This window comes from Hemibagrus wyckioides, linkage group LG21 (assembly GCF_019097595.1).
Source record: "Hemibagrus wyckioides isolate EC202008001 linkage group LG21, SWU_Hwy_1.0, whole genome shotgun sequence".
Lineage (NCBI taxonomy): Eukaryota > Metazoa > Chordata > Actinopteri > Siluriformes > Bagridae > Hemibagrus > Hemibagrus wyckioides.
Genome location: NC_080730.1, coordinates 7244213 through 7267840, shown reverse-complemented (window position 1 = coordinate 7267840; position 23628 = coordinate 7244213). Strand labels below are relative to the sequence as shown.

At 38.6% G+C, this 23628-nt stretch overlaps 1 protein-coding gene across 6 annotated transcripts in view; it reads right to left on the bottom strand.

The window, feature by feature from the left end:
* The window catches only part of pcbp4 (poly(rC) binding protein 4), a 94347-nt gene that overhangs the window by 36201 nt on the left and 34518 nt on the right, over window positions 1-23628 (bottom strand). For all 6 annotated transcript variants that reach the window (XM_058373484.1, XM_058373485.1, XM_058373480.1 and 3 more), the window contains exons 2-5: window positions 15393-15584; window positions 11381-11404; window positions 6294-6326; window positions 689-805 (exon numbers count right to left, since the gene is read on the bottom strand). In XM_058373484.1, the coding sequence (XP_058229467.1) occupies window positions 689-805; window positions 6294-6326; window positions 11381-11404; window positions 15393-15500 (282 nt within the window). In that variant the 5' untranslated portion in view covers window positions 15501-15584. The remainder of the gene's footprint in view (window positions 1-688; window positions 806-6293; window positions 6327-11380; window positions 11405-15392; window positions 15585-23628) is intronic.

Here is a 23628-nt window from a genome sequence, read left to right as displayed (position 1 = left end):
CTGACTTGCAGGGAGAATCCCAGCACCTGGTTAATGAGCTGCACCCTGCCACGTGTGTGCGAAGGAAATAATGGGATTGGTGTGAAGAGCGAGGCAGCAAGGCAAAGTTCTTGACAGAGGCGTGATCGAGGCGGAGGAGTCGTTACGGGGTACCGGGTGGATTCTACGTGTGGCTGAGGGTACTGGAAGTCTGAGATGGGTTGACAGAATTAGGTGCGTTGTACTTAATGGTGCGTCACTTGGAATAATGACTCGGGGGCATTTTGGGTAATTGTGTAGTCGAGCACTCAAACACAGAAAAGAACAGCTAATCGATTCCTCGACATTTCAAATAAACAGGCTGAAATTTAGCCTTACATAAATGACAGTTACACCATGAGACTGTATGAATATTTATAGTGGGCGTGGCCTAAACCAGAAGGGTTTTTTGGGGAGGTATTTGTGAGATTTTTTTTTTGTTGTTGTTTGTGCAATATTTTCTAACAGATATCCCAATTTCATGCTCCCAACAATGGTAGTTTCATTTAGAAAAATATAAACACAATCCAATAAAATGGAACACAACCCTGACCAGGATGAAGGAATAAATGAATGAATGCTAGACAATGTACATGCTAGACAAACGTTTGTGTGTGTGTGTGTGTGTGTGTGTGTGTGTGTGTGGGTGAATGCTTTCTCTCCCCCTTACCTCCTCCAGCTTTATTGTGATCATGGTGAAGGCTCGGAACACACACTCTGTGGGGCCGGTGATTGTGATGATCCTCTCAGGACAAGAACCCTCAGAGATGTTAATGCGTGCGCTGCTCTGTTAGGATAGAGAAACAGACCAAAAGATGTGAGAGATATAGAACTGGACATATATACTGGCGGTGGTAGACATCACTGCTGATCTCTCTCTGCCCCTATCTATTTTTTTTCTCTATCAGATGCTTTCTTGTATTCCTGTCGTTTAGCAACTCAGTGGGCCAGCGTTTGGGCTGAAATAGAAATATGCTTGCAGAAGTGTGTGTGTGTGAGTGTGTAGGCATGTGTGAGAAAAGTGTGAGAAAACATGTCTGGGTTGCCCCTGCTTTCATTCCATCATGTTAAGACAGACAGACAAGAGACTTGTGAGTACTAGTCTTTTTTTTTTTTAAATAGAAGACTATTTTTAAATCATGACAATGAGTATAAATGTGTGATGTGTGTTTCTGCTCGTGTGCTCACTGACTCATTCTCTAGTGCATGCTTGTGTGTGTGTGTGTGTGTGTGTGTGGATGACTCAAGAAATTGCTGTGCTATGCTGGACTGTGTGAATCATCCTCCTGCAGGCCCCCTGCTGCCTCTCTCCATTAACACTGATCACTCCATCAATCTCACACACACACACACACACATGCTCTGGCTTCATGCATAGGCCACACAGTTGTTCTACACAAACACTGTAGAGCTGCCATTTCAGAACCAAGAGGTTGGGACATGAGTGAATAAAAATGGGCATCACCTCAATTCAATTCAATTTATTTGTATAGCGGATTTAACAATGGACATGGTCTCAAAGCAGTTTTACTAAAGTAAACATAGAAAAAAGTTTAAAGTTACTATTTATCCCTAAAATGTATCCCTAATGAGCAAGGTGGCAAGGAAAAACTTCCTGGGATGATATGAGGAAGAAACCTTGAGAGGAACCAGACTCAGAATGAAACGTATCCTCATTTGGGTGACACTGGACAGGAAATGCAAATAATGCTTTCTACAACAGCAACCAAGAGCTCTTGAGGAACAAATAGGTCAGTGTAGTTTGAGTTCATTAGAGACTTAGCACTAATTCCTTCCTGCTGAAAGCTGACCTCAGCTATTTATCTATTTCTCTGAGTTACGTTTGTAGAATATGTAATTTGTCACTTGGTCTCAAATGAATGGATGTTATTACATTGCTCTGTTGCTTTATAATCCCTAATGTTCCATTGATTTTGGCATTCTTGCATAGAGCTAGTATTGTTATAGTAGTATTGCACCACAGCACTGTTGACTTCTCTGGTCTGATTCTTAAGAGATTCTTAAGACATCATGGGATAAGAGCTCTGGCTTCATATGTATAGGTTGATATTAATTGTGCTGCTTCTAATGTCCTTATGCGGGAACCTGTGCGATCGATGCAGCACTTTTAACATGCGTAATCGTTGGAAAGGAGTGTCCAAAAATGAAGAAATAAATAAAAAAAAAAATAAAAAAAAAAAAAATAAATAAATAAAAATAAATAAATGAATAAATAAAGGATTAATCTGGTAAAATGGAGGACTTAGAGAGAGTGAAAAAAGAAATAAAGACCGAATAAAGGAATGATTATTATAACTGCTTTCAAGATTCAGGATTTTTAATTCTATTTTTTTGTCAAAGTTTTGACAAAAACTCACAGTGAAGTGAAAACCTTTCCTCCTGGGTGCATTTAAATAAGCTAAATCTAAGAGACTAAATCTAACTTAAATCTTTTTACCAAGAGGTCAATGAGATTAGGAATTTCGGTCTATTTTGTCATGTCCACGTTCAGCATTGAATTTCTTCGTCATGTTACACTCCACACTGGTGATTAATGCCTGATAATAAAAGTAAAACTAGTAAAGCTTTAAGAATATGTAGATTGACAGAAGTATTTTTGTTTCTACCTAGCCTCCTAGGGGCAATATTTTCAGACAAAATTCCCCCCCAAAACCCTAAAATATATTTTCTTTCAATCTTAAAAGTAAATGTTGCTATCAAACCCATTTCTGCTCCCTGTGATGCCCTAAGTACTTGTTCAAAAAGCGTCTAAAATTAAACGAAATTTTTGTGTAAGGTAAAAACACACCTCTCACGCTGAAAGGCAACATTGTCCTGACTTATTTTATATCAAACTTGCTTTGATAAAATGATTCATTTCTTTATACTGATTGAGAAGAATATGATGTGCAGTATGCTGCATGTGGCATGTAGTAATAGTAGAAGTGCAGAATGACGGTGGAGAAAACGAGTCTTTGTGGAATCCTACAGGATATGATGCTCAAGACGGACATGTCTGTTTCAAGGAGTCTGTTGGCCTGAGGGAAAAAACTACTCCCGAGACTCTGTTTTTAGCTTTCAGACGAGGAAAAAGTCTCGCCTGATGTTCAGCAACAGGCTGAATAGACCGTTATAGGAGTGGGTGGAGTCTCTGAGGATTTTCTCAGCTATGGTACTACATGCTTTAACTGAGTAGGAGGAGTAATAACAGGTACTAACTTCATTTTTTCCCCCTCTCAATCTAGCTTGTCATTCTGCATACTCGCTATCACCGTTTAGCTTAGTCAGGATTTGACTAAGAGCATTGAAGATTTCAGATAATACATGTACGACTTGTCCAGCTACATGTTACAGTCAGTAAGAATACACATTCTTTGATGGATATTACTACAGAAAAGGTCTGGGTTTTTCTCGTCTCTTTCTCATCTCGGTCCTGCCTTTAAGACCTAGCTTTTTTAGCAGCACGGGAATGATGCAGTCGTTTCCGCTGTGTCTGCAGCTTGATTACATTTATGGCTCGGCACTTGAAAGGCTATTTCTTGCTTATTGCTTAACATTTCTAAAATTTATTCCTGCAATCTAAGACACCGGCTATGCACCGACCGAGATGAGGAGGATTTATTTATTTTTTTGTTCTTTCCAAGCCGCCAGATGCTAGAAGGTCGGCAGATGGTTTCCTGACCCTCACTTTGTGACCTCGTTTTGACCTCTGCTTGACCTCATGGTTTATAGCCAGCTCTATTACTGTAATTCCCAGCCATCTCAGATCACCAGCTCTTAACTCTCCAGTTCTCTGTTAGATATACTGACTGTCGCTTTCAGCTCATTTCCAATACAACACTCCTGCTTAGGATTTTTATAGATGGATTAAGCCTACCAGAGACTCCGAATGCGGTTAATACGAATCAGTTCTGTTGATTCCCAATCACATTTGGATTTTATTGCAATATTCAACCTCTCAATTTTGGCTCAGTTCAGCTCCATGTCATAGAGATATAGCCTCATTAAGATTGTTCTGGAAATCAGATTTGGAGGATCATTTCATGGTGGTATGGAGGCCTGATAAAAGTCTGATCCAGCACTGGAGGATGTGGTAGCTTAGTGGTTAAGGTATTGGACTACTGATGAGAAGGTTGTGAGTTTGGATCACCAAGCTGTCACTGCTGGGCCCCTGAGCAAGGACCTTAACCCTCAACTGCATAGTTGTGAAAAATTACATGAAATTTTAAGTCACTCTGGATAAATGGCAGAAATGTAAATGCACTGGGTCATCGCTAAATTGCTATGTGTGCTTGAATTTAACATCATGTTCCTCCTTCTCTTCTCATAAACTTCAGAACTCTTAACCTATACATCTCCCTCTTTAAAATGAAAACCTCTTCTTCTTTCAGCACAAGGACACAGAATTAAATGCTTAAATTAAAAACGTGACGCATTTAAAGGCTATTAAAAACAAAATGCGCTATGACATTGTACCATCTTCTGTAAAACATTAAGGAATTAAGCATGTTGTGATGGAGTCAATGTAGGTTGCAATCAATTACTTATATATTTATTTATTTTTATATTTATCAACTTGTTTTTATTTATTTATTTATTTATTTCCGTTCGATTGATGTAGTATTACCGCAAACCAGTTCCAGTGCGAAATCTCACGAGGAAGTTGCTGCTGATAGAAACCGCAGCTATATTAAATTTAGGCAGCTAAATCATGCTGGATATACGAAAACTAATTGTGTTAATGTTACTCAATTCAATCACACTGAACCGCTGTATGCATTTTAATTAAGCAGATTCAACAAGTTGTTTTTTTTTTAAGTGCTCGCATTTTTACATGCAATAAAATGCTAGCAAAAGTCTTGATCATCTCTTCCAGTTTTTTTTCCCCAGAAGTCCTTGCTTCATTTTTTTTTTTCATCGTCTGTAATAATGCATATAATTATCCTGTTATGCTTTTAAGTTAAATTATGATATCTGACACTATTTAGCTTGGATAATTGAGCTTCCAGAAAAGAGCAAGAAGGGACTGGTCAGCCTTCTTGTCACATGATATTAATTAAAGAATAAGAGTAAATGAGTGAAAAAGAGCGAGAGAAAGAGAGAGCACATATGTATGTGTGTGTGTGTGTGTGTGTGTGAGAGAGAGAGAGAGTGAGAGAGGATAAGAGTGAGTGAAAAAGAGAGAGAATGTAAGAGAAAGTGAGTGAGTGTGCGGAAAAAGAGAGAGCGTAAGTGAGAGAGAAAGAGAGTGAAAGTGAGAGAGAAAGAGAGCGTAAGAGTGAGACAAAGAGAGAGTGTGAAAGAGTGAGAGCGCAAGAGTGAGAGAGAGGGAGAGTGTAAAATTGAGAGAGAGAGCGCCTAAGAGTGAGTGAAAGAGAGAGCATAAGTGAGTGAAAGAGAGAGAGAGCGTAAGAGTGAGAGTGAGCGTAAGAGTGGGTGAGAGAGACAGCATAAGAGAGAGAGTATGCAAGAGAGAGACAGAGCATAAGGCAGAGTCAAAGAGAGAGAGAGTGTGTGTAAGAGTGAGGGAGAAAGAGAGAGTGTGTATGGGAGACTCAGAGAGAGTGTGTGAGAGAGTGCACGAGAGAGAGAGAGAGAGAGAGAGAGAGAGCGAGCGCAGTATCTGTTTTATGTCTTCTGTATTATGAAGCCAAAATCATTAGTCTTCATTTCATGGAGGCAGCGAGCGCATGTCTGTCAAACACATTTTTATACTCTCTGCGTGCGTGTGTGTGTGTGTGTGTGTGTGTGTGTGTGTGTGTGAATGAGAGCAAAAAAGAGGGAAGGGAAGCATCTTCTCAGGAGTTCCAGCTTCACATCAGTGGCTTTATAGGCAAAATGAAAAGGCATTTTTCATGTTGCCAGGGCACTACACACACACACACACACACACCTGAGCTTTTCTTCTTCATAAAATCTCCTTATGTTCTCAGAGTGGTCTTGAAGTTCCTCATTTAACAGGAGATCTTGAATGTATACAGACCATGTGTGTATGTGTGCACATGTGTGTATGTGTGAGTCAGTAGTCCTTGGGATGATGGGCTTCATTTACATATTCCTGCTCTCTCTCTATCTCTTCTTGTGTTGTCTTGTTAGTGTCGATGTGAAACACGCTTTCTTCTGTGTTCTGTCTTTTCTCTGTCACTGCCCGAGACCAGCGCACTGAACTTTTAATGTGGCTGTGTGCCAGGAGAGCTTCAAACAAGTACCATTTACACACACACACACACACACACACTCTTCTTGTAGATTCTGGCAGATTCTGGATGCCCTACCTCCTCTCGTATCCTCTTCACAGTTTCTCCTTTCTGTCACAAACAAAGAACAGACAATGATTTATTTACCTTTAGCACATTCATACTGAACTAACGAACAAAACAATGGACAAACTCAATACACATGAATTAAACAAACCCATGCACAAGACAGTGGAAGAAGGAATCTAAAAATCGAAGGAAATATTTTTTATAAAACTGGGTATGGCAGTTTCCCCTAATTCTGATGTTAACAATGTTGTGGGTTTACAAGCTCACATCTAATTTCATTAAAATGATTAGATCATGAGAAATAATTATAATTAAAAAGCTATGATTTTTTTTTAATCCTGATTTTTTCTGGGGTCAAGGTGAAGGAAGCTGGGTTTATTGGTTTTCAGTGGTTAAGGCTCTGGGTTGATCATGGTTCTAGCCTCAGCACTGCCAAGCTGCCACTGTTGGGCCCCTGAGCAAGGCCCTTAACCCTCTCTGCTTCAGGGGTGCTCTAACATGGCTGACCCTGCACTCTGACCCCAACCTCCAATGTTGGGATATGTAAAGAAAGAATTTTACTGTGCTGTAATGTGACAATGATAAAAGGCTTTGTCTTTTCTTTCAATAGTTCTATTTTTGATATATTTATTTTTTTCATTTCCACCACCTCTACGCCCTTAAGTTATGTTATGTTGTCTTTATTTGTCACATATACCGCACAGTGAAATTCTTTCTTCACATATCCTATCCTTTGGGGTTGGGGTCAGAGCGCAGGGTCAGCCATGATGCAGTGCCCCTGGAGCAGGATGGGTTAGGGGCCTTGCTCAAGGGCCCAATGGTGGCAGCTTAGTGGTGCTTGAACCCCGATCTTCTGCTCAATGACCCTGAGCCTTAACCACTTGAGCTACCACAGATGTTCTCTCCAGTATCAGTACGTTATCATTAATCAATAACACAAACATAAGTTTGGTTTTTGTTTGTCAGTTTTGTTTTTATAAAGTTACAACATCTTGTATATGGAATATATAGTTGGAGAGGCAGGGGTGTGACCTAGCATCAGCAGCGGACAGAGACGATAATTTATAATTTTGACGTGTGTGAGATCAGTGATTTTATTTGTGTGGTTTATTTGACTTTTTAGACAAAAAAAAATAAATAAGAAAATGACTTGAACCAGAGTGAGAGAGTGAGAGAGCGTGAGAGAGAGGGAGAGAGAGAGAGGGAGAGCTGACAGAGGTCGCACAAAACAAACCCGCACATCCACCCACACCGGTGCATGAGCTTAAAAAGTGACTTGAGCAGGAAGAAAGCTCCAGAATATTGGGACAGTGTTTTATTTTTTCTGCTGAGTGCTGAAAGCATACTGAAAAGCGCTAGTGGGAAAAATAAAAACTGAGCACGAAGCTCTGCCAAAGTCCATCTGTCTAACTAGTGCTCCTTCCCACCTGCCTTCGCATGTTCTCCAGTAATATACACTATATTGGCAAAAGTTTTGGGACACCCCTCCATATCATTGAATTCAGGTGTTATTTTTCAGCAGTTGGGCTCGGCCCCTTAGTTGCAGTGAAAGGAACTCTTAATGCTTCAGCTTACCAAGACATTTTGGACAATTTCATGCTCTCAACTTTGTGGGAACAGTTTGGGGATGACCGCTTCCTGTTCCAACCTGACTGCACACCAGTGCACAAAGCAAGGTCCATAAACACATGGATAAGCAAGTTTGGTGTGGAGGAACTTGACTGGCCTGCACAGAGTCTTGACCTCAACCTGATAGAACACCTTTGGGATGAATTAATGCAGAGACTGTGAGCCAGGCCTTCTCATCCAACATCAGTGCCTGACCTCACAAATGCACTTCTAGAGGAATGGCCAAAAATGTTCACCATATACACTCTCCTAAACCTTGTGGAAAGCCTTTCCAGAAGAGTTGAAGTTGTTATAGCTGCAAAGGGTGTGCCAACTCCATATTGCATGTAAAGGCAGACGTCCCAAATCTTTTGGTAATGTAGTATATATGCAGACATTATAGTGAGTAACAGGAATTTATGTATAGTTGTGCAAAAATTTTTCCCATTTTCTTGGATGGTGCCAATAATTTTAAGAGATGACTCTTGGGTCTTCATAATATCACTCAAGATTTTTGGAGCATGTTGTAAAGTCTAAAAGAGCCAAAAAAATCCCCATCATTAACCAAAAGGCACAAAAGCAGACGGTCTCTAGTGTTGTCTTTTGACAGTCTCTAGTGTTGTCACCTGAGCAGTAATGAATGGAGTAAATGAGCTTTAATAACCTTACAGATTTTCTCTGATTTAATTGGACGGTTGAATTTTAGAGAAATGAAAGGATTTAGTAAGAATCATAGGAACGCTAATGTGAAACATCGCATTAACCGCACCTTTAAACAACCTCACTCATCAGTGTCTTCAAGCTGACATACCTGTTGAGCAAAACAATTGGGAGATTCCACGATTGCTCTGTTGTTAAAATATTGTAAAGTTCAAATTTTTAGCTAGCATATTTATTTATTTATTTATTTATTTATACAAGGTATCTTTCATGACACTTGCTTAGTCATGTTCATAATTAACAGGTTTTTCAGACAGGAATTAGCAAATCCAACTTAAAAGTGAACTAGTGTCAATGCTAACAAATTAAATACTTTAGACATTTCCAATGTTTTGTTAAATTTATAATTGACAATTGACATAATTCTACATCTTAATTTAAGTACCGTTTTCATAAAAATAGTGCCTTATGACATCCTGTTATTACGGTAAACCTCTCATGCTAACACAAGCAAGACCCCTCCTCACGGCTAAGCAACAAGTAAATAAGACTGAAATGACCTTTTATGTGAGGAGAGACCATAACATCTCATAGCTAAAAAAATGTTAACAAATTGTTCACCTTTTGACAAGGATACAAACTACTATTACGCTACATAACCACAGCTGTTTCTATTATACTATACGAACACACGTAACTAGCTCTATTACTTTATGCTAGCTCCCATTTTCAGCCTAGCCACAACACAGCACTAGCACAGTGGAGCTTTTACTGTCCTAGTGCTAAATTTAGCTAGCTAATCAATTTATGGTTAAATATCTTGTTTTTACAGAGAAACAGAAAAATATCCTCATGTCTTAAAAAAAATAAATAAATAAAAATCATGTTCACAAGAGCACATGCTGCTAAGTCAATCTCTCTTGGCTGAACAGTGGTCTGTCTGTCAGAGTCAAAACTCCATCATGCTCCACTTCACTGTGTGCTAACATCTGCTGCTTCTCCTCAGGGGGGGTGATGTTTTTGTCTGAGTGTGTTTATATATATATATATATATATATATATATATATAACTGGGAAAGCAAACTGCTAGCAAAAGCTCAGGGGCTTATTAGCAGGCTAGTCCTCAGGTGAGAGTCTGTATAACGTGGGCTTTCTGAGAAAACATTAACAGCTTGTGTGTGTGGCCAATGTGAGAGGGGAGGAAAAAAAAAGACTACATCACATGCGATTCCCTGAGATTCGACATGATGGGGAGCGGCGCTGCAGGACTTACTGCTAGCTACGTCTCAGAAGAACAAAACCCACACACACACACGTTACACACTGTACGTTAATGATGATGATCTTTGCTCTTATGAAATCTCCATTTATGCTGCCTTCAGGGATAAACAGTGTCAGCTAGCGATATTAAGCAATAGAAGGTTTCAAACTGTAACCAATTCCCATCATGACTTTATACGACGCATGAAAAAACTTAATAGACCCTTATTGTGATTACGGTTTACTTGCCATTCTTATTACCTGTGGGGTCTCCAGTTAACATAAGCAATTCTAATAACAGATTGTAAGAACTGAAAGCAGCGCCAGCACTTAGAGAAAAAACAACAAGAAACGTATTAAAGTTATTATCAAAATAGCTTCTAGGTTTCTTCTTTATTCTGGCGTATTTCCTTCTGAAACAGGAAGTAAGGCTTGATTGAATTACGCAGCAGCCAATAGTCTTCGAGATCTGCCAAATCTGATCTGGTGGAAATGTTAGAAAGCTAGCTAATTACAGATCCAAGTTTTGGTTTTAAACCAAGCATTTACATGCAAAGACAAAAACACAAGCTTACTGCTAACAAGCTACTACTATAGAGCAAGACCTGATTCTAGGGGTGGGGTTATAGCTGTTCTAGAGAGCATTTAATTAGACCAGTGGAAAAGACATAACTATAAATGAATGTATATATTTATTTATTTGAGATATTGCATAGCATTGGTGTCCATTACACTAAGGGACAGGTCCACAAAGCTGTTAAACACTTCATTTTGATTATTTGATATTCATATTGTAATATTTCTGACGAAAATGTCCTGGTGCTAATTTGTTTGCTGTGTGTGTATTTTCATTATTTCTGTAAGGATTTCTGTTGTACGTTGTGCGAAGGTGCTGACGGTGATATAAGTTAAAGGTCTGAATGTTGATGTTTGAGCGGAATGTTACAGATGAGGAGGTGAGAGAACTAAACTTGATCAACATTCTACATACTAGGCTTTGCTTTAGCATCACTGACAGATTAGCAAAGCAATCTTAACTGTATTTGTTTCAGATTAGCTTCCTTCCTTCCCTTTTTTTCCGGCTTCATCATGTCTCTGTACATGTCTTTCTTCCTTTTTGTCCATCAAATAATTTTTAAATTAGGTTTGGGAATTGAAAAAAAAAAAAAAAACGGGACCACATGACATGACAAGATTGGTAGCCAATCGTTTGGATTTGTCATTTTACCGAATGAACTGAGAAAATCCCATACAAATTGTGTGATGGTTTAACGGTAGTGTCAAGGATTCAAGCGCTGCTGCATCACCGTCTTTAGGCAGAGTTAAATTTCACTAGTAGTTTTATCAGTAGGTAGTTTTAAGGGGTAATTTAGGAAACTGAAATGAAAATAGATGAGCATGCTGAATAATAATAATTATTTACAAGTTACAAGTTAATTATAAAAATTAATATGCAATATTAATATTCAATCAGAGTGTGTTTTTCACTTTAATAAATAGCATGCAAATGACTAGTGAAAGCTGAGAGAGTGAGAGAGAGTGTGAGCGAGAGATGCAGAGGTACTCACCTTCCCAATGATGCTCCCGACCTCCTGTGAAAAGAGAAAACAGACACCAGGCAAATGTCAGTGTATTGATCCAAGCACTTTACCCCAGATGTCCGTCTGTCGGTTTTAGATGAGGAAGCCGCCTGTGAGCTCGACCTCGTCCCGGTCCTAACAAACCTGCCTAATGCACTATTGGACTCTTTGATTTTAAAACCACAGGGAAGCACACATTGTAACACTCAGGCTGTACAAAAGTGACTCAACGTGAAATACGGAAGGGAAATGAACCTTGAGTAAATGATTTCTTAAAGTCGGAAAATTCCATTATCGCTTTCAATTACCAGAGCAGCTGTCTGGCTTCTAGTTATCCAACGCTAGTCTGCGGAGTCGAAATCCATGATTAGAATAATGCAAGAAGCAATTACATAAGGCTATTTCCTGTTCTCGTCGAGGTTTTCGCAAGTGATATTGGAAGGTCAGAAGCTTGTTCTTGAAGCAATAAATCATACGCAATAACTGCTCAGATTCTTCATGTGTGCAAAAAAATATGGAAAAGGTGACATTTTGCTTGAATGGCATATGGACTCCCGTATATACACTAAATCAGGCATAACATTATGACCACCTGCTTGATATTGTGTTGGTCCTCCTTTTGCTGCCAAAACAGCCCTGACCCGTCATGCACTGTGTATTCTGACACCTTTCTATCAGAACCAACATTAACTTCTTCAGCAATTTGTCTGTCTGGCCAGCCTTCACTCCCCACATGCATCACTGAGCGTTAACCGCCCATGACCCTATCGCCAGTTCACCACTGTTCCTTCCGTGAACCACTTATAATAGATACTGACCACTGCAGACCGGGAACACCCCACAAGAGCTGCAGTTTTGGAGATGCTCTGATCCAGTGGTCTAGCCATAACAATTTGTCACTTGTCAAACTCGCCCAAATCCTTGTGCTTGCCCATTTTCCCTGCTTCTAACACATCAACTTTGAGGACAAAATGTTCACTTGCTGCCTAATATATCCCACCCACTAACAGGTGCCATGATGAGGAGATTGTTATTCACTTCACCTGTCACTGCTCATAATATTATGGATGATCAATGTATATTTCTACTATAAAGCAAGTTATAGCAAGAATTACAGATATTAACAACATGAAATGGAACTATGAATGGTTAAAAATGCAATGTATCGTTGTGGTATACAAAGAAAAAGAAAGGATGCTTCCATTCTATCATGTATCATTTTTTTTCTCTATTTAAGTCTATGCCCTGTTAGTGTTTTCCATTATTATTATTAAATATTTAATTCATAATCTTTCTTTATTTTATATTATATTTATTTCTGATGTAATGAAACATGATCTGGTCCACAGTAAGTCCTGTAATGAGGTACCATCAGCTAAAAACACACCAACACACCACAAAACAGTCCACTCTGTTATATATTTCCCGGAAAAAAAAATCTATTTCCAAAAGCCATGTGGGCAGAAAATAAGTACACCTGCTGTATCTGGAGTAATTAACAAGTAGTTTAGAGCCAGGAGCTGCTCATCAAACACACATTGGCACTGATTCTAGAAAACTCTCTAAGTGTGCAGGTGGCAGGAGCACCATTCTTACAAAAAAAAAAAAAAAACAACCCAAAAATAAATAAATAAATTAAATTAAATCTGTCTCAGTTTTGATGATGGTGCTGGAAAACCCTGTCGAACACATCAGTCCAAACTCTCATGTTTAGCATGTTTTCGGAAACAAGATGTGGTCACTCTGAAAGCCATCGAGTGTGAGTTACGTCATTTTAATCCTCGTTATTGTGTTGTGTTGCAGTGACCGTCCCCTCTGAGGAGAAGTAGACACAAGCCATGCCAGCAAAATGATTCACGGAAAACAAGTTCTAGTCACTAACTAAAGGTTACAGCCTGGAATAGCTGCATAAAGATTTTGCTTTAGTACACTTCTATTTTTAATTTTTTTTAATTAGCGTAATGTTCATTGATTCGGCCATTTTATTGTATCTTAAGGTCACCTGGAAATCACATAGCTTTAGTGGACAAGAGGAGACACAAGCTGGTATTAATTATAAATATTTTTCCATAAATTCGGAAACCATGTCATTTGGATCGACAGATAACTTTTAATAAAAACTAGCAAGGAAAACAACCTCGAGTAAAACCATTAAGGTGTTTTGATACACTGGGTGTGGTCTGAATCCCAGTGTAATCAGGAAGTTTTAGGTTCGGTCTCACGATGCACTTCCTGGTCCACATGACTACTTTAACATTGTAGATTTTTCAAATTCTCTATTTCAGACTAAACTCCCAGTGTGATAGCCCATCAATCAATCAATCAATCAATCAATCAATCAATCAATCAATACAGAAGGGCCCCATAAATGTACACACACTTCAACAGTTGTTTTCGATGCCCTCTTTTAAAACTCGAATTGAATTATGGCAGTACATTTCCTCTAAAGTCAAAATGGTGGGGGCACGCTTGACTTTCAAGCAATGCAAGATCATTTTGAAGTGGTATTGTAAATTTGAAAGTGTGTGTGAAGTTCAACAACAAGCGTGTGGAACAGAAACACCAATGCGACTAACAATCACACAAATTCCTGTTCATACAGTAGTTCACCGAAATCAGGCTATGCTAATGGTGACCACTTTGACCACCTAATCTGATCGCATAATTCAAAGCCTTCCAGCTACCCTTTGTTTATATAAATTTAACAATTAAATTTTTATACATATATTTTTTCATGTTGTAGCATGTATACTTCTGTATTATATATAGTTAAATACAGCCATATCAATAATATAATATATTATTTATTGTACTTCAGTGATTATTGAATTTCTTTGACGTGTCACACTCCACAGTGGTGGTTAAGATCTTATGTGAAGGTAGACACTCAGGGATTTAAGACTTTGTAGTTTTTCTTTAGTATTTTTGTTTTTACCTAGCATACTAGGGGCAACATTTTCATAGAAAAGTTATTTTTTTTCACACAAATATTTCTTCAAAGTAAATGGTGATATCAAACCCATTTCTGCTCTCTGAGATGCCTTAAGCGCAATTGCATAAGCAGCTAAAATTCGAAAGTGTTATCTTCAACCACTAACATTCTGTGTAAGGTTATCCAAGAGAAGGAAAAAAAACGCTGAAAGCCATCCTGACTCATTTTATATCAAACTTGCGGCAATAAAATTATTTGTTTGTTGAAACTGGTTTGTTTAAATGTCAGTTAAAGGCAGAATGGAATGGTGTAAAGAGTTAAAAACAAATAAAGAAAAGAAATATTCTTGTTTAAGCCACGCCCACTTCTCTCCAGTTTGAATCTGAATCCAAATCGGGATAACATTAAACAGATCCACGCGGAACTGTTACACCCTTTGTTTATATAGAAGAAAAATGTCAAAATGTCACCAGATGAAATGTTTTCCCAGGCCACCAAACATATGATTAAGCAACACTTCTATTGTACAATGACATCTCATCACAGTGGATGACTTGTTCGTTATTAATTTCATGCAAATGGCAAATGAACTGAAAAGGCCTGGCATGTCGAGCCAACAGGCACAACAGTGTGTAGCTCTGGTTCTAATGACTTCATTGTGCAAGCAGGCCAATAACGAGTTTCACTGAACCCTCGCAGTGTTAAACGAACACTTCACCCACAAAAAAATGGCGAATATGGGTAAGTGTGTGAATGAAAACTAGCAAGAAAGGGGGAGGGGAGACGATGCTGCTGGTTGATAGTGCGGTGTGTGGGTGGTGGGGGGGGGTTATTATGATCTCATTTGCATATCCTTAATGTTTGCCCGTGTTAAGGAATCATTTAAAACCCATTAGAGTTAAGCATCATGGGGCGAGTATCCCAAAGGCGTCATAGCACAGAGATTATTTGAAGTGAATATCATCAGATTGTCTGTATGATACGCAAAGCTTCTATTGCTGGAGGTTTGCTATTTCAGGATGAGCTGAGAGGGTGGGCATGTGTCAACTGTGTGTGTGTGCAGTTTACCTTGCCATGCATCAGCAACCTGAGGGTAAGAGTGACGTTCATGCCCCCGTCTCCGAAGTCCTGCTCACAGTTCATTCTGGCTGCGGAGTCCGGCGCAGGGAGTCGCATGAAAGAAGCTCTAGAGATAATGGAGCTGTTCAAGGTGATGAACTGATGAACTGCCTTCTTTTTTTCTCCTGTTTTTTCACAATTCTGGAACACAACAAAACAACAAAACACATAAGATCATTCCTAATGAGCGTTCACGTGCCTTAAGGCTTCATAAAGTGAAAATGTTATAATAATGATAAAGCTTTATGTCTTTAGTAATGCAGAGCAAGGTGCCAAAAAATATCTCCACCATAATTTCATTATAATCATCTATCATTATAATAAACTTTCTATGATATGAATCACTGTATATATGGTTTTCTGAAGAAACTGCCGGTAAAACAGTAGTTTAGCACTGAAACAAGTAAAGAAAGAAAAAACGATTTAACACACACACAAAAAAAAATTAGAATAATGATGATAAAAAGGCATAATTATATTTTATGGCTCCAAAAATAATTTAATATTGAAAATGAAATGCTTCCTGAAATTAAAATGAATAAACAAGAAAAAAAACCACTAAAAATTCAACATGTTAAAAATAACATTTTATTCAATATATGAAAAGATTAATTATTTAACACCAAAAAGGAGAGAAAAATTCTGTAAACAATTTAATGTTTTATTTAAGAGTGAGAAAAATCAATTATTTAACACCGGAGGAGGAAAAGTATGAAGATGTCTGTAGACATCTTAACATTTTTATTTAATATCTACAAAAATAAATTATTTAACATGGAAATGGAGGGAAAACCATCAGCAAAAATGTCATTTTCTTTAATGTGTACAAAAGTAAATTGTATAGCTCTGAAAAGAAGGGAAATGTCATTTTTTAAAATGTTTTATTTAGTAATCTAAAGAATGTTATCATTTTATTTCATATCTTCAAAACCAACACAAATACTACTAAAAAAAATAGAAAATTGAATCTGTAAACATTAAACTTTTTATTTAATTTATCTATCTATCTATGAGTAAACACACGACTCTGTGGTGAACTTTTGAATTAGCGAACAAGCTGCATGTTATGCTGTAAAGCTTTAATTTTCACATTGTTTCAATGTGTGTGAGATATCTGAGTTTCGAGCGAAGATGGCAACCTTTTTATAGTCGACCTGTCAATCATTCGTTTGTCATTCATTTTGCATAACAGATTTTTTTCTCTTTTTTTCTTGAAGCTCTGAACAAAAGTCTCTGTTTACGTGGCTGATTGTGTTTTGTGATTTGTCCTGAACTTGGAAGCTTGGACATTTCTGAGCAGCTGTTGGAGCAGTCAAATGTCTCATTTGCAAAAGAAATAAGCAGGAAAATGAGAAGAGAAAGAGGCCGATCTTGAGGTTGATTAAGAGAACCTAGTAGGTGAATGGAAGAGAAAATACACAGCAAAACAACTAAAAAAACGACTTTCCTTTCAATCCACTTTACCTGTGCAGACCAAGTCTACCCACTTAAACCCTCAAATATTTTATTCCAGTCTACACAGGATCCTGAAACAAGGTCATAATTTAAGGTTTAATCGCCAAGTCGGAAGCTTAGGGGAAGAGAATTGCATAAGCTCTTGGCTTCCTGTCTAGAATATTGGAAGAAAAGTGCATGAAGAGAGAGGAAAATAGAGAGACTTCACATGTTTTACACTCATGGTGTCTCTGCGTGTCGTTTCTAATCATTTTTATCGTTAATTTTTTACCAGCAGAATGTTCTCTGATGAATCCAGTGAAAACCTCCAGTCCAAGTATAAAGCAAATACGGTTAAAGAAGAAAAGCTCTCGAGTTGTCATTTCACATATCACTCGAGCCTCGAGTCTGGGTCACGTCAGCACTACATCATATTCTGGAAACTAACCTTTGCTGGTGTTAGAGATGTCGGGTTCACTTAGAGAATAAGCCTGAGTCTCACTGCTACCAGAGCTGAATTCAGGGAAGAGATGCTAAAGAACCACACGGAGACAGCGATTGTATAGCAAAGCTCTTCAAAATTTACTGAGATGAGCAAGTAAGGTAGAATATTCAGTGTTATCTATAGGTTAACAAAAGACGTCAGCAGAAACAGACAAGACGGTAGACGTGTTCACTGGCAGTTTATTACGAAAAGGATTGGCTAAGATACGGAAGGTCGAGACCGTCACAGAGTGTCCGTGTTTGGCACATGTTCTCAAAACAGAACAGAAACAATTTCTAGGACAAAACAAATGATATCACGGTAATAAAATGAGGTCATAAACAAATGGTTTCACACACTCAGCCAAGTGCCGCAGTCAGCCCAGGACAGTGGACAGAGGACAGAGTGTGCCGAGATATAATCTAATCCTAATATAATTAGGATTTCTTGTTAATGTGATATTGAAATGGTGACGTTTTTTGATTTTTAAAATTCGAAACCTAATACTTCATTAAAAGATCATTGAAATTTCTTTTCCTATTTAAAGCCAGTGAAGTCATAATCATTTCAGTGCTAAGTTCTGAGAAGAACAACACCACCACTGCACCAAACAGCAAATCATCACTCTATTAAAATCTCGAAGCAGATCACAAATTATTCAATATACAAACAGATTTAGTTGATTTCTGGGACCTTCCCGTCGTTAGAACTGAACCTCAGGAATATAATAGCTTTTATTATATGAAGAACGATTCATTTGACTGCCATTTATTAAATGCTACCTGACTTCTTATGATACATGTCCTATTGAAGCTACACTGTAAGACATTTCAAGATGGCTAAATTTGGAAACAAAGTTCACCTGCTACCTTAACTCTTTTTCCCAGAGGCTAAAATATGGAATTCGTCCCTGTTTGGTTGTATCCATGTTTAGGATTGAACATCTTTGTCATGTAAAACTCCACCTTGGTACAGTAGTTAATAAGATGCTTATATAAAGAAAGAAATTGATGAATTAATATGAAGAAATTTCCCAAAAACTGATCTCTGAGATGCCCCAAGTGCTTGTTCATAAGTAGCTAAAACTTGAAGGTGTTATCTTCAACCACTAAAATTCTGTGTACAGTTATTTAACAAAGGGAGAAACAAATGTCTCACTGAAAGCCAACAAAGTCCTGACTCATTTTATATCATACTTTGGTGATAAAATAATTTGATTGTTTATACTGATTGAAAATGTCCCATAAGTTGAGGTACACCAGTGTACTCCTAAAAAGGGTTAAAAATGTGAGTAAATTCACCTTAAAAATGACCTTGTGTTTCACTCACAAGTAGTCAAGACAACAGATTATCATTATTAGTAGTCTCATTATTATTATTAGTGGCAGAGACAGGTTAATTAGTGGCAAAGTTGTCATTCCCGCTTGCTAACTGGTCATAGCAGGTGTGTTATGGGGTCACCACATTTCCATACGAGTGACGATTTGAAGGAGAGGCGAGACCAAAGACTTTTTCTCAGGACACAATTTGTGACGGAACCCGAAATGAAAAGATGAGCGTGTCTCTCACGAAGCGCCATCGCTAACGAGGCTGGCTTGTCTGAATCCGCTGGTACGGGGTGTTAATAATCTCTCACTCGACCAGTCGTGCCTGGACGTGGAGACATGTTCAGTCATTTGGGTATAGCCCTTATTTCTACCGTCTGTTTCTTTCTTCCTCTCAACAAAGTCTCACAGACCAATTAAACAGACGTTTTCGAGTGGACGATTGTACGACGAGACTAAGACACAGCGCCCAGTGATTATATCCAGACAGTTCTGTCCAGAGAGAACAGGCTGGATGTCTTTCAGTGTCTCTAATTGATGAAGCTCCTGTGCTGTTTCTTTGTTTAGAAACACAGAAGAACCAAGGGCAGAAATGAAAGAACTTTCCGGTGTTCTGCTGAGACCGAGGACGAGACTCAGACTGTGGTATGTAGGATGATGGACTGAGGTACATTGAAACTTTATACTGAACTAATTAACCGTTTTAACCAGTACACTGGTGAGCTATTCTGGCAGCATAATGGAAATCAATATTTTCAGTTAGTATGAACAAAAGAATTTATTTTAAAATTTATGGCACACACCCTATCAAGACCTACTTACAATTTATCTCATTTTATACAGCTGACTAGGGTTCTTGCTCAGGGGCCCAGCAGTGGCAGCTTGGTGGAGTTGTTGGAGTCCGACACCGTAACCACTATTTTTTCACTTATATAAGTCTGATATAAAATTAGTAAGGACACTGAGTCGAGTTTTATTTATGGTTAAAGATAACACCCTCTTATTACAAACAGCCATCTAATGTTGGGGCATCTTAGAGAGAAGGAATGGGTTTGATATCACTATTTACTTTGAAGAAACATTTACGTGGAAAAAAATAACCGTTTTTGTGAACTTTTCTATTAATATATTGCCCCTAGTACTACAAATTCTTAAATCCTTGGGTGAGCTATTAATCCCCAGTGTGGAGTGTGACATGGACACACCAAAATAAAATTAAATGCACTTTTAAAGACATCTGAAAGCCCTATTCACCAAATACTACACAATTCAAGAGGCAGTTTTTAAGCTACAACACAGGTGCATGCTTCTTCCCAGCACATTTATACTATTTGTTCAGCCTGTGAACCTCCTCAAAGCACAGCTCACATAACACACTTGGCCACTCAAGGCCACTCGCTGTAATGTGGCAAGTTTAACCCCCACAATAGTGTATTCCTCCTCCATGCTACTGTTACAAGAGATCTCGACTTCTAAAGGGGGGTGCAAGGCGAACAGGTGTGTGTTTCTCTAAGTATTTTTATACGATGCCTTCTTTCTTTTCTCACGAACACAATGAGAGGACACTGGGTTCAGACAGCCATGATGCGAAGAGACTGCAATGTTTGACAAGCCGATTCTTCTCTAGTCAAGGGAGGGGTTGGCGGGATTAATTTCGGTGACTTGGTGACGCGAACAAGAAGAATCTGTCGCAGACGTCCTTCAGCACGCGCGGTGGAATTTCTATTAGAAGCCGCTGTGCTTCATCACAGCGGAAATGAATAATTGAATGGCTTTCAGATGCAGAGCTGGACAGGGTTAAAATCCTCACGTAGTTACCATGCCGCACATATACATGCACTTCTATGCACACTTGGGTTCCTGTTTCAGAGAGCTGACCCTCGTATGTGACAGATTCATGGGCTCTCTCTAGGACTGAGCATTAGGATGGTCATCATTCCGGCTAACAATCAGGCCTCTGGACTTAAGTTTCAGCTTTGGGCTTGTCAGTGCTTGCTGTGACAATGCGAGTGTTACCTCACTGCTATAGCTTTAGTGAAATCCAAACTGTCTTACAACTGCTTTATAAAGATGTTGACAATTACACAGGGATGAGTCACTGAGTCAGTATCTCTGATCTAATCCATTGATGCTGTGAACATTTGATGTTTACTGACACAGCACATAAAAATAGGGCAGAAATTCTCATAAAGCACAGCACTGTTACTCCGCTGAGGTTTCGTATATTTTGATGACTAAAGATTGCAGAGAGTGCTGTGTGTTTAATATCATTATCTATTAGCAGACACCCAGAGCATATATATATATATATATATATACAGTGCTGCCAGTGTCATGATTTTGTTATTAGCTTTAGCAAATTTTTAAATCCTCTATTTAGATTAATTAAAAAAGAGCCTTCAGAGCAAACATTAGTGGTTGTCTAGCACACAAAATGACTGATCACCATTGTTCACTAAATACCATTGTTCCTAATAACCAATGATCACCATTGTTCACAACAAACCAATCACTGATCACCACTATTCCCAATGACTAACTACTGATCACCACTATTCTTAACAACCAATCACTGATCATCATCGTTCCCAACAACCTATCACTGATCACCACTGTTCACAAGGACCAATAACTAAACATCACCGTTCCCATCAACCAATCACTGAACACCATCGTTTGCAATGACTTATCACTGAACACCATTGTTCTCAATGACCCTGAACACCATTGATCCCACCAACCAACCCCTAATTACCATTGCTCCCAATGTTTCCATTGTTCTTTTTGTGATTTTCAGAGTAAACACAATACTCCTCACAGTATTTATCCTATAGAATGGTGTAGAATAGTGCATGTAACTTAGGAAGCACCTTCCACATGCTACCTGTGTGGATTTCATCCAGGTTCTCCGGTTTCCTCCTCCTCCCAAAACACACATGTAGATGGATCGTCAGCTCTACACAGCCTGTAGGTGTTAACAAGTGTGTGAAGGGTGCCTTGTAATGAACAAAAATACCATCCAGGGTGTATTCCTGCTTCTCAGCTTGTATTCCCAGATCCACTATCATATAGTGGTTTACTTTAGATGACTGAATGAAATAAAATGATGTAGTTTGGACATAAAACAGTATCAAATCTACTTTTGCATCCTTTTTTTTGTTCACATTATACTAATCTAAACCGATTTCTTTAAACATGACCTTTTTCGGTATGACAGCCAGATTGTTTCGGCTGTGATCGGTGGTGATGTAATGGTGACGACTGAGTGAGTTAACTAAACTTGCACACACGCACATAGAAAGCAATGCCGTTCTGCCAGGCATCGACAAAGCAAACAGAAAAGGAAAGAAAGAGCTTTGTTCCTCCCAACACCCACCCTCCCTTCCCTTGTGTGCGTGTGATCACTGTAATTACTTTGACTGTAATTGTAGGGGTAAAACTGAGGTCTATTTTCTGGAAACTGTGAACTCCGTGTGTGTGTGTGTGTGTATAGATAGTGTGTTTGATCCTAGTGTGACAAGCATGAAACATTCCGATTCTGTTTCCTCTCTTCTAGTACTCTTTTATGACAAGTGCACCAACTTATCAACAACTTCCCACAGTGCATATAACAGATCTGTGTTTCTATTTTAGAAGCTGAACAACTAAGAATCAGATATTTTTTCATATTTCTTTAGATACGTGATATTCCCCTTTCAAGGGAAAACGGGGCGTCCTCATAAACATAAATACCGAAATTTTAGTGTTTTCTCTGACTTCATCTGGTCATGTAGACAAGGCCTAAGATTTCTCAAGCAGAACTCGTATCTCTTCTCCACTGATAATCCTTTCTGCAACACTTTAAAAGGTCAGAAGATGCACCACCATCCACCGGGCGAGTCCAAGTTATCGCTACACATCCATGAAACACATTCATTACATGTCTGAAGCTTTGAACAGGATTATCATGACGATGATGCTCCTGGTTCTTGGAGTTCAGGCGGCTCGCCGGTTTCTCCGGTGTGGAGAATCATGGGTTGAACTTCATAGGGAAACTGAATTGCTTGATGCTTTTCGGAGCTGTGGCAATATTTACTCTCTTCCTCGCCGAGTGCATATGACCGACTCGGAGGAAACATAGCAGGATGAAACGAGCTATGGAGTGGGAGTGACAGTCAAATGACACCGCCGACCTCGGACACTCGAGGATGTCACGTCCAGTGGAGATTTATGAGAGGAGCCGGAAAGTGACTCAGAGAAGAGAAACAAGCAGAGGGCAGATGGATAGATGAATAGATGGATGGGAGGAAAAACAATGCTTTGTGCTAGGAACTGGTAAAACACTGCTAAGACACAGAAATAAACTGCTTGGTAATATGATGATTATGTAGTGATTTTGATAAAACGATGATTGAATAAACTGTTTTACACAGTAATAATGATCTGATTTGGGTATTATGATATATTTTTTTTTACTGCTAATTTGCTGTATAATGATTAAAATGCATAAAGCCTCATTCATATACCAAGTTTCACATATAGGCCACATTCAGCCTGAATAAACTTTTTGGGGTCTTGTAAATTAGCAATTCAAGTAAAGCGAGTTCTCCCTTTATTACATATGCATTTGAAGGCAGCAGAAAAAAGGAGTGTGGATATGTGCAGTGCGACTAATTACAAACTCTGTTTGGTGCATTAACTTTCAGAAATTTTTCATCAATCCAATCCTTCACTCTAAAAGACCTCTAAAAAGGTTTGTATACAACATGAAATGGACACCAGTTTGGCATGTAGATGTAGGTGTCGTAGGTACCTGTAGGTGAGGAGTATTTGCATTCACACTAAAAATTCCTACAAGAAGACATGCACTTCACATAATGTGGATGAAATGTTGAACACTTCATTGACTTAACGCTTGCAGCTTTGCTCACGTAGCAGAAAAGGGGCGGAGCTACCAGGTGAA